Below are 12350 nucleotides of genomic sequence, written 5' to 3' on the forward strand. Positions count from 1 at the left end.
GTGTGAGTGTGTGTGTGTGTGTGTGTGTAGGGGGGGCGGGGTTGTTCATAGCATGCTAGCTACTCAAAACTTACACTGACGTTTTGGTTGCCCAGAGATCTTTTTCCTCACTTAAAACAGAGAAAGTAAAGGGTCAGTCTGTCAGTTGCCTAAAGCCACCGGTAACAGTTGGAAATGAGACATGAGCTTGGGGCTCTGTGGCTGTGAACCCTGCTGGATTTTACAGTTAAGGTGGGGAAGACTCTCTCTCCCCTCAGCAACAAGGGGTGGACAGAACCAGTGTGACAGACTGGCTGGAGAGGGCCCTCTCAGGCCTGGTCCAGTTAGTAGGTGTAGTCTGGGCAGTCTCGGACCTCAGCTAGAGTATGGGGAAACAGCAGCTTTTGCTTTGGACAAGCTTAGCCCCCCCTCCCCCCAGGTGAGGCAGATACCTTGTTTAGAAAGGGGTTGGGGAGGGGAGGTCCTGGGCTATTGAGTCTGCAGTTTGGTACCCTGCTAGGTTGGTCCTTTGGCAAAAGGCTTCCTCACCCAGTACACACCAAGTGCCAAGTTCTAGTAAATCAAACAACCTCCCAGGCTCCACGTGGTTAGCGCATTTGTTCTGAGCTTCAGTGGTCAGCTTCCTGCATTCCAGAGTGCTGGTATGCCAGAAATGCCCGGGACGAGCAAGAGGAAGTCTTATCTTTATAGTAAAAAAAAAGAAAGAAAAGCCAATAGAACATCTCTTGGATCTGCGCCCTCCTTCCACCCACTCTGCCACTAGCTAAATTACCATTTGTTCTCATCTTGTGCTGAGTTGCGGTGGGGTCCTTCTTCCTTGATTTTCCTGTCTCTGCTTTCTCCACACCCACCTCAATCTGTTCTCCGCATGGTTTCCAAAATGATGATCATTCAGAAATGCAAATCAGATCACATTTCTCCTTGTACATACTGTCCCATACCTGCATGATCGTAGCTATTTTAATGCTGTGCTCTTGCAAGACCTTCTAGAAGTTTCCAGAACTTTCTAGGACATATAGGAGCCGGTATTGTCCTAAGCCAGCTCTGCTGCCCTTCTCTTCTTGGTCCTTTCTAGTCTCCAGCTATCTCCCCTACCCCATTTAAAATCTTTCATGACACTCATCTTTGTTCATAGGGTGGGCACCCCCATCTAGCATGCTCGCCCTACCTTTCAGTACATGTGTGCCATGCCCCTGGCTCTATTTTAGGGATGCCCTCCTCTCTGATTCCTTGTAGGTCCCAGACACCCCTACACCTCACAGTTGGGCCAGTCTCCTGGAAATCCCATAGCACATGCACTGACCTCTGTGCTTGAGGAGTAAACAGATTTCTTCTAAGTGTTGTATGTCTGGTGAACTTCAGACAAGTATATAGGGATGTTTGAACCAGGACACGGGTGAGTCTGAAGGCCAGATATGTGTATAGTACCTGACCTGCTGGCCCTCCTCTCAGATTCCCAACAGAAGCACAAAGCTCCAGGGACCTCAGTGTTAGAGTGACATTCAGAGGGTGGCATACCTGTGTCCAGGGAAGCTTCTGTATCATGGGCATTCATGGAACATGGCATATCTGTTCTCTGCCTCTTCGCCTCTCCTGTTCCCCAGCCAGGCATGCCTGTGGACACATCTCTTGTCTTCACTGGATCCTGGGTACCATGCTGCTTATGACAGACACCATACCTGCCTCTGGGAAGATGCAGTTTGACTATCAAATGACTGAATGACAGATACACACACGTCTCTTCTTGTCCCTGGGCAGTCACTTCAGGACATGGGGAGTTCGAGGATAAAGTGGATGTTTGCTCTCTCCTGACTTAGTCCAGTTTGTCTCTGAGGCTCCCCAGGAGTGCAGTGACCAAGAGCACAAAGGAAATGGTTTAGAAGTCATAGCAGAGTCGGGGCAGGAAGCAAACCTTGGAAAAACAGTCTTGGGGTAAATCACCCACAGACTTTCCAAGGCAAAGGTTGCTTTGCGAAGGCCAGTGTGTTTGGCTCAGTCCTGGCTGCTTGGGTGGATGCCGTCTTAGGATATTTAGGCCAGAAAAGTCTTGTTGAGGCTCACAGCCTCTGTGGAGAATAAGATTGGGTCAGTAGGTGTCACCGAGAAGTCAGATCCTTGGCTGTCTGCCAACCTTGCTTGGCTTAGACTTGAAGTTTCTCAGCAAGCCCCACTAAGTGCTTTTGAGCAAGCTATTCTACTTCCTGGCTGCAGTGCATAGTCTCAGAGTGGTTAGACCTTGTGATGTTATCTGGGGATAGTGCTGCTTGCACAGAGGACTGAGCTGGCAGGAGCATTTCAAGGGCAGGGTCACTTGCACCCATCATTGCACCCCAGTGGGAGCCTAAACCTGCCAACAGGCCCAGGGAGCAGCTTGGGGGTAGACCCTTGCATTTGCAGCTTCGGATCAGGCCACAGAGTTCAGCTTTGGCAGATGCGGACAGGGCAGTCAGTTTGACACTCCCAGCTGTGGCCACTCTCAGCGCTGGCCCTCCTTGGGAACATCTCCACTTGTGGTCTGGGGCAGACTTGTTTGTTTGTGTTTGAAGTTCCCCGACTTGGAGTTTGACGTCAAGGCAGGATTGCTAGTTAAGAGGCTTGCAGGAAGGTTGTTTCTATAAAAATGCACGGGCTGGCAGCTTCCCCAAGGAACTGCCAGGGAAGGTTGTTGCAAAACCCTTAGTGTGGGATCACTGGTGTTTTCTCTTCTGCCTGCTCCTCTGTCCCTGGTTGAAGCTCTCACTCTTCCCCTCTCCTGCTAATGTCAGCCCTTCTGAGACCCTGCAGGCCACCTCTAGGGCCAAGTGTTGTGGTCAGCCATGCCTGCGTGTGGAGCCAGCAGCCCCCCGGGCTCCCCCTGCATTCCCAGAAATGGTTTTGCAACACGTTGGCCATGGTAGCTGGGCCAGAGTACTTAGCCAGCTGGGTTGTCGGGAAGTCTCCAGAAGCATCCAGTTTGGAGAGGAGATGGAAGCTAGAAGGGAACATTCCCTGGGCAGAGGGACAGTAAGGAGGGACAGCAGCCTTAGGAACCATTGAGCTGTTCTGGGTATAGTGGGTCATGACAGCTTTACTGACTTCCAGAGGTCAGAAGGATATAGATAGGAATTTGGCTCTGGCAAGAACTGCTATGGACATCCACTTAATTGTGTGTGTGTGTGTGTGTGTGTGTGTGTGTGTGTGTGTGTGTGTATGTGTGTGTGTGTGTGTGTGTGTGTATGTGTGTATGTGTATGTGTGTAACCATGTGGGAGGGAAGACAAAGGGTGCTGGTGAGCTAGGACCTAGCCTAGTGGCTAGAAGACTGTGAATCTCGAGGACAGGGATGAGTGAGTAGCCTCCCAGTCGCCTTGTTCAGGCTGCAGAACATGCTAAGACTTCAGAAGGGTAGCCACGGGTACCAAGCAGGGGGGGTGGCAGGCTTTAATAAATTTGGAGTTGATTTGGGACCAAGGGGTCAGGTATAGCTCAAGGGTTATTGCAAATCAGACCAGAGATGACCTGCTTGTATGAATAGAGCCACTTAGGAGATACATGGATCCTGTGGTTTTTACGCACAGGTCTGTTACCTGATACAGTCTGGGCATTGTTGGATTTGGGTCATAAGAGAATTAAGTTTTTCCTAATGCTATCCCCAGTGTAGTGGTCAATACAGCTCAGCCAAGCTGAAGAAGTATGTATCAGGAGTCAACATTTTTGGAGATTATGTGGGCCTCGGGGGCAGAGCATCAGACTAGATCATTTCTGTAACTATGTGATTTAAAAATTACAACAAAGTTCTCAGTGTCCTCATTCGCAGGCTGGGAATAGTAAAATACAGCTACATGTCACATGGGCTTAGCATATGTTGAGGGACTGTGAAGAGCTTGTCACTCTGCTAAGGCTGGTATGGTAGGCAGGCGTCCCTAGCCTGTGAGTGAGCCAAGCCAGCTGCTCAGCACCCCCATCTGAGCATAGCTTTGTTGTTCTCTGCTCAACTTTGAGTAAGTACACATCTCATCCAAAGCATGGGAAGGAGACTGGGAGGATGGTCCAGTGGTCAGAGCATTTGCTGCTCTTACAGAGGATCTGGTACTTATGTAAGGCAGTACAGAGCTACCTTTAACTCTAGCTACAGGGGATATGCCACTCCCCAGAGACCCCCATGTACATACATGAACACAGACACAAACATGTACACATATGTAAAAATAAGGCACATGTGGTGCCACATGCCTTTTATCCCAGTACATGGGAGGCAGAGGCAGGCAGATCTCTGTGAGATAAAGGCTAGCCTGGTCTACAGAGTGAGTTCTAGGCCAGACAGAACTACACGGTAAGGCCTGGTCTCAAAAATATAAAGTAAAAATAATAGAATCTTTTTAAGTATGTAAGAGTCTGTAATGTTTTTGGTTTCGTGTGCTTATTTTATGAGGGGAAAGGTGCTCCACAGATATGGGTAGGTCTGGAGTTGTACGATGACTGGAATGTTACTCTAAAAAAAGATCCCTACCTCCAAATTTGCCATTGAGAATCCAGGAAGGGAAGGAGTTAGGCACTACACAAATGGGGATGCGGTTCCTACTGCCAGGTTTGTAATTGAGCACCAACACAATTTCATGATTTTCATACTCCAGGGAGCCTGCCTCTGTACGACTCTGGCATCTGCCTCATCCTGTTCCTGGCATCCTTGGCCCCTGTATATTACATCTGCTACCATAGACTTAGTCTCCTGCCCTGCATTTGGACATGGAGATTTGGACCACGGGGTTGCCCTGCAATGGACAGCGTCTGAGTCACTTACCTAGTCCAGATCCCCAGTTTCTAAGTCTTCTACAGAAGGGACCTCACAATCCCATGCCCTGCAACTTTAGGGTGAAGCTGACATCATTTGCAGAGTCACCTCTCTGGAAAGAGGTGCTTTTTGTGGAGGTATGGCTTAGATGACGTCACCAGCGGTCCATATGCCTCTTTGCACTGAGGTGTTCTTGCCAGCTGAGCTGGAGTGTGATATTCACAGGCTTCTGTTTCTTGAGCACTTGCCATGTCCTGGGTATTGGAGAGAGCACTGGCAGAGGAGTCCACAGGGAACACAGCAGACAGACAGGGAAACTGATCTAGTCTGTGCCATGTGGGCAGTGGTATGGGACTGAGGTCTGCCTTACCTAGTGCCTCTCTCAGAGGATGGAACAAGAGCCATAACCAGGTAGATTAGATATTGGAGATAAACAGGAGGCTTTTGAGCATCCTTGCATGTGAGTATGTTTCTCCATCTGACATCAGCCAGGCCCCTAACAATGGCTGCTCTGCAGACAGCCATTCTGTGCAAAGCCCATGAGTGTTTTAATAATAGCCTCAGAAGAACTCCAACTTCCAGATCAGCATGGCCCCAAAATTGGCCATGACATCTGCTAGACACCCTATGGGGTTCATATAAGATTCATTTGTTTTTGGTGTCTTCTCTTTGGGAGGCGTGAGTCTGCGCCATGCCTGCAGCAAGGGTGAAGCAGGTTAACGTGTGAGCTTGAACAAAATTCTCATATGTAGGTACTTACCTGGACAACCAGCATTTCCAGAATTGATGCCATCTCAGGGCGGTTGTGCTATCTGGTACCAAGAGTAGAGGAGAGAGCAGAGACCAGAGGTACCTGGGCAAACCTAGATATTGGCCTTTCTACTTTTGAAAGTAAATGAACCTGGGTCTGGGAAAATGGCTCAGTCAGCAAAGCACTTGGTGAATTTGGATCCCTAGCACCTCTGTAAAAACTGGATCCAGTGGTGTACTTCTGTAACCCCAGTGCTCAAGGGAAAGCAGGGACCAGTGAATCTCCCTAGCTCGCTGTCTAGCCAGTCCAGCTGAATCAGTGAGCCCCAGGGTTAGTGAGAGACCCTGTCTCAAAAAATAAAGTGGAGAAGTAATTGAAGACAAGGGTCTACCTTTGGCTTTAAGCACAGGTGTGCACACATGCACAGAAGTAATACATTTGTACATTAGAGGAACATAGATCACAACACATACTATACTTTAACATTCCTGATCTATAATCCTAAGCATTATTCTGAGGTCAACATTATATTTCATTGCCTTTGGCTCTTACCCCGGAGATGGGCAAGCAGCCACTGGCATAGTCCTTGCTGTTGAGGTGATGAAAGAGGACCTGAAGACCACCTGGCAAGGATGCTAACTGTCACTGAGCAAGCATTTCCCTGCTCAGGCAATTTATTTGGTGAGGTCCCCCTTCCTAACCCCACAGGGTCTTCTGTGGCTCAGGCAGGTGCTAGATTTACTATACAGCCAAAGATGATGTTGAACTCTTGTCTTTCTGCCGTCTCCTCCCAAGTGCTAGGAATACAGGTACCCACCACTACCCTGGCTCAGGCTAGACAATTTAGCCTTTTGGGTAGATCAACCCTATTGAGATGTGTTTTTCCACAGAGGAATGGGTATGTACATGTGAGTACTCTTGTCCTCAGAGGTCAGAGGCCTGGGATCCTCTGGAGCTAGGGTTACAGGCACTTGTTAGCCGCCTGGCACGGGTGCTAAAAACTGAGCCTGGGTCTTCTGCAAGAGTCCTAAGCACTCTTAACTGCTGAGCCATCTCTCCAGCCCAAATTTACAATATTTTGAATGGACATTTGGCAGTTCCATCCAGGGAGAGCTAACAGTCTTCCTCATGTGCTGGTGGTCTTCAGGGGTGGCCTGAGTAGCTTGCAGTTATGCTGTAGGACTTTCATTTTTCTTGCTGATTCCAAATACTCTTGCAGGTAGTTCACCAGTGTCAGCCTCCACGTGTGCTATATTTCCCGGGTTGAAGCTGAGCCCTTGGGGCTTTTCTCTAAGATCTTTGATCTTAATTGTCAAAGCTCTGAACAGAAAGTAGATCTTCCTGTCCAGGCTGCTTAGTGAGTGCTTGCTGTATACAGCACCTACCAACCTGTTTGTGGGCTCACCAAAACTTTGACACCCTGTAAACCTGGCTGCGTGGAGACTAGTGGGGCACATACTCTTGATGCAAATGGCTGTCGAGGTGGGCAGACTGAGGCCCTGCCTGTGGCCAGCATCCTAACGACTCCTGGCACTGTCAGCCACCCCACTGGAACCTCGGGTGCTTTTAAATTCCGGAAAATGTAGATCTTGTGGGTTTTGTGGCAAAGAGGAAATGACACCATCGATGAGAGGCCCACAGGCACACCCCCTGGGCTTGGCTGCCAGGCCCTGCTGTGGTTTATGTCAGAAAGTGGCCATTTGGTGCTTCCGTGATTGCACTAACTTTCACAAAAAGCGAGAGCAGCTCCATCTCCCTGTGTTGGGGACCCTCACGTGCCTGTTGCTGCCAGTTTATGTGGGTAGGCTAGAGCACTGCTCCTCAGTGAGCAAGCTCACGGGAGACAGCAGCTCCTCGACCAATGAGCTGGCAGCAGTCATAGCACACCAGGGACTTGCCATGTTCCTCATTCAGCTCAGGCCCCACCAGCAGTATTACACAGCCCTGCCCATGGCCTGCTTTGTGATACTTAGCCCAGAACTCCCACATCTTAAAAAAGATGAGACCAGGGTATAGCTCAGTGGTAGAATATGGAATGAGTGTAGCTGTGAGGCCTGGACCATGTTGAGAAAACTTATTTTTCTCATGGTAATTAGAGATGCAGACTAGACCTGTGGCTTTGCAGAACTTATAAGCTAAAGGAAGAGAGCCAGACAAGCTGGAAGGACTGAGAGTCATCTGGGCTTGGGCCTAGAGGCTTCCTGGAGGAAGGGGTGTGGCAGCCTAGCCTAGGTCCAGCGATTATGGCAAGAGGTTCAGTGGCACGAAGATGAACAAGTGGCTGAACATGGCTTAGGGAGGGTGGACAAATGGAACTGGAGACCACAGGCTGGCTCAGGCCTAGGCCAGACTAATGCTTCCCTGCATCAGCTGGCCACAGCCAAAGCCCTATATAAAACATGTGTTATTAATCATCCCACAGAGGTCTAGCCTGTGGACCCCTTACTGTGATAGATGGCTATTGTTGATGATACTGTTGACATTAGGACCCTAGCCGCCTCTTTCGTTAATGTGGAAAAGGGTAGTTTTGAGTTCACACAGATGGTCAGTGGTGGCGCATGCCTTTAATCCCAGCACTTGGGAGGCAGAGGCAGGCGGATTTCTGAGTTCGAGGCCAGCCTGGTCTACAGAGTTAAGTTCCAGGACAGCCAAGGCTACAAAGAAAAACCCTGTCTCGAAAAAAACCAAACCAAACCAAAACAAAACAAAAAAAGATCTGAGTTCACACAGTTATCTGATGAATAGGCCTGCCTTGAAGTACTAGGCATGGGGGGGGGGGGTGGAAATGGGTGAGATGGATACAGGCCTTGCCTTCATGGTAGGGGAACTACTTATGGGGGTCCCATGTTCTAGTTTAGTGTTACCTAGTTCAGGCAAGCTTTTAGGTAGGGCTTGCCCTTTGTGGGAGACACTGAAAGTTACAGTAGCTCCAGAGTCTGGTCTCTAAAATTCTCATATTCACTAGATATTGCAGGCTTAGTCAAACCAGGTAGCTGCTCTCCTTGGTTCTCTCTGGTTGGTGGTATCTTCCCCTCTGTGGAGCCTGCTGGATCGCCTCAGCTTGAGTGAGCCTCCTTTTCAAGCAGGTCCTACTCTCTGTGCTCCTTGTGTGTCCTGCCTCTGCACTGTGTTCGTCCGTGCTGGTCAGAGCTCTGCTTGACCTGGGTCAGTCCGTCCTTATTCAGGCTTATCTTCCTTGAGTCTTTTGAACACTTTGGACATTCTTCCCTTGGGAAACACAGATCCATGTGTCTGGAATTTGTGATATCCTTGGGTGTAAGCCTGTGTGGAGACTCCAGTTAAGGGCTGTTACCAGCACTCTCCACTTCCAGTCACAGCCACCATGCTGGTGGTGCCTTTCTGTGCAGTCATGGGCTGAAAGCTTGTCTCTTAAACTCTCTGAGAGAGGCTTTATTATCATCTGAGGGAGAGGTGTGTGTGTGTGTGTGTCTGAGTGCACACAAGGGAAGACCCTTTACCCCAACCCAGGCTGTCTGAATCACAGTTGGAAGGTTGCCTCATCTTTCCAAGCTTCCTTCCATGACTCCTTCTTTGTTATCAGTTATCCATATTTGTGCTTCAAGCAGGAAGGCTGGCTTCTGTTCAGCTTGCTCCTATTCTGACTAGTCGTGACCTTTCCTGTTACAGGGCTGGCTTTGAAGGCAGTGCAGTTGGCCAGCCTCAGGGAGGATGGGGCTCCATGCTTGTGACCAGACCCCTCCTAACTCTTTATCTATTTGTAGTCTTCCTTCACCGTGAATGACAGCAAATGAGTTCCCCACGACCTGCCCCACGACCTGCCGTGTCTGTTCTCAGCATATCCCCAGAGGGCACATGGCTGCCACGTGCTTGTGCTCCCCGTAAAGGTGACCTTTTCTTTGCTGGACTTCCCACAGGCAAAGCTGGTGCGGTACATCTGCAAGCAGCGGCAGAGCAAGCTGAGCGTGACCCCGAGCGACCGGACTCCAGAGCTCAACAGCTACCCGCGCTTCAGTGACTGGCTGTACATCTTCAACGTGAGCCCAGAAGTGGTGCAGGTATGCAGCAGGACCCAGGCCAGGGACGGGCAAGAGGGGATGAGCAAGGACCACATCCAAACTTGAGATGGCTAAGATGGAGAGGCGAAATGCTCTGCTCTTGGGAGCGGAGAGAGGATGGCATAGGGACTGGGGAACAGCAGCAGCCAGGAGCAACCCAGGGTACCTGTGGCCATAGCAAGTGCCCCAGGTTCTATTGTTTCATAAGCTGGGACAGCCTCTCCAAAATGGTCTTTCATTTAATTATCATGACAATGACCTTTCCTGGAATTCTTGGCTGTATGGCAGACATTGTATTTAACACTGTGACATTGTAACGTTGGGGCTAGAGAGATGGCTCAGAGCTTAAGAAGAAACGTTACTGCTCTTGCAGATGACCTGGGTTTAGTACCAGGACCCAGAACCTACATGGTGGCTCACAACCATTGGTAACTTCAGTTCCAGGAGATCAGATGCCCTCTTCTGGCCTCCACAGTCACTAAGCATGTACATGGTGCATACACCTGCATGCAAACAAAGCACTTATGCACATAATAAAAGGAAATTAAATTATCTCATTCTGCTCAGAATTCTATAAAGAAGGTCTTGCCATTCTTCTGTCATACTTAAGGACACACAGCTGGCAGGTAGCATCCAGGGATTGAGAAACAAGAGCCCGAGCTCAGTGTCCTCTCCTGACTGCCCGAACTGTGTTGTCTTCTTCAGTTCATCTTTTCGTCTACCCACGTCCTACCCACCTCAACTTACCACTTAACCAACAGTGCACTTGGAGACTGCGTCAGGGTACAGGGTGGTGTCAGGGTACAGGGCGGCATTGATGGAGCCGACAGAAGCAGCCAGGTGGAACTGTGCTTTGCCAGGTCACGTCTCATAAAATGTGAAAGACTGACCCTCCTTATACAGTCTCCTGCATTTATTCTAACCCTTGCTAGTGCTCACAGTTAAATTCGTTCCATGTGGGCCATGAGGAAAACAGAAAGAACAAGGGAAGGGTGTCCTGCCTATTCCTGCCACTCAGGACAACAAAACTAAACAAAACAAAAAACCAAACCCAAACATCCTTTTGGGATTCTAATCCTTCCTTTTCCTCAGTATGAAAATCTTTATAACATTTCTAAGGGGTTAAGACCAGCCAGCCACTGGTCTCAGGCAGCTGTACCTGTGCCTTTAGAGATGAGAGCTGTAGTCTGGATACTAAAGAAACAGTATAAAATTACTTTAATTTGTGTGTGACTTTTCCTGTCTGTGACATGTTGGAGGAACAGTCTTTTTTGGACATAAGTTTGTAACATTAAAATTACTCTGCTCTATTTGGTGTAGTTGATTGATTGGTCGGTTTTGAGGCAGGGTCTTGCTGTATAGCCCTGGCTGGCTTGGAAATCTATATGAAGACCAGCAGGGTGGCTTCAGACTTGGGATGATCCTCCTGCCTCTGCCTCCCAAATGCTGGATTATAAGCGTGCAGTGCTGTGCTCAGCTGGTTTTTTTGTTTGTTTGTTTGGTTGGTTGGTTGGTTGGTTTCGGTTTTTTAAGTGTGGTGGCTCAGGATGGAATGTAAGAGTGTGGCTCATCTGGTACTTCTGTGGCACAGTACCCACGGGGACCATCTAGAATAATCTTAAGTTTTACTCTCATCATTTGACAGTTAACCCAGTATATTTTTCTCATGGTTTCACACTTTTCTGTCTTATTATTGTTTCTTTATTAATGTTTCCTGATTGGGTGGGATAAGTTATCAGACAAAAGCCAACTCCAGCCATTGGCTATTAGATGTGACAATAACCAGTATTACTGTGACGCTCTTTGTAAATACTCTGGAATTTTCCTTAGGAGATATTCCTGGATGGAAATGTGCCTGTCCTATCATGGAGGGTTGGGGAATAAGTGGATCCTAGCCAAGATGTCCTAGGCCCCAGTTACCTTCACGTGTAGTATAGTCCACGTTGTAGCCAGAATGGGTGGGCTGGAATAAGACTGAGGGAAGCTGCCTTGTGCAATGGGTTCCTTGAAATGTTAACAGTTGCATGCCCACACACACGTGGGTGCATATAGCATATACAGAGAGTATAATGAGCTACAACCTCTGTCTGTCTCCTCGCCTACCTTCCTGCTCGTCTGTCCTCTGCTGTACAGGAAGGAGGTTGGACATACAGTGTGGACAGAAATTTAAATACACAGCTTAGAGATTATACAGAAGCAAGTTATGCCCTCCCCCATGCTGCCACTGTCCTCCAAGTCTCATTGTACCTCCCTCATCCCCAGGACCTCCAGCTGAGGGCACAGCAGTTCAGGCATGTTCACAGAGCTGGTGACAAGGACAAACACCTTCATGGTTCAAGTCCAATGTGCTAGACTCCAGAGCGCGTCTTTCACCTCCTTTGCTCTCTGAAGATGTACTTGGCAGCTGGTCTTATGCTCAAAGGGCTTCTTAGCAGATACCTAAAAGAACTTGGGGGATGGGGCCCAGTGTGCCCAGGGTGGTCTGATACTTTGCATTGTACTGTGTGGTGGCAGCTGGGTTAGAGACTTCCCAGCCAGGCCGAGCTGTGTCTGGTGCTGAGTCAAGCCCTGGCTGAATCCTGAAGTCCCAAATGATTCAGCAGAGCTGAATGCTCAGGGAGCAGTGAACTCACTGGATCCGAGGAGCAGATGGGCCATTGGGCCCCAAGGTCGAGTGGATGATGGGAGCCAGAATGTCCCTTGGGACAGAGGTCTCTAGGAATGGAGGGTGGGGACGAGAGAACAGGAATACTGCCTGCCGCCTGTGACCTCTCACCTGGAGACAGTTGGCA

At 49.1% G+C, this 12350-nt stretch overlaps 1 protein-coding gene across 3 annotated transcripts in view; it reads left to right on the top strand.

Moving 5' to 3' along the window:
- Positions 1-12350, top strand: part of Ksr1 (kinase suppressor of ras 1) — a 130325-nt gene that overhangs the window by 61058 nt on the left and 56917 nt on the right. For all 3 annotated transcript variants that reach the window (XM_076936213.1, XM_034506000.2, XM_034506001.2), the window contains exon 2: positions 9418-9558. In XM_076936213.1, coding sequence (XP_076792328.1) covers positions 9418-9558 — 141 coding nt within the window. The remainder of the gene's footprint in view (positions 1-9417; positions 9559-12350) is intronic.

This window comes from Arvicanthis niloticus, chromosome 6 (genome assembly GCF_011762505.2).
Source record: "Arvicanthis niloticus isolate mArvNil1 chromosome 6, mArvNil1.pat.X, whole genome shotgun sequence".
Lineage (NCBI taxonomy): Eukaryota > Metazoa > Chordata > Mammalia > Rodentia > Muridae > Arvicanthis > Arvicanthis niloticus.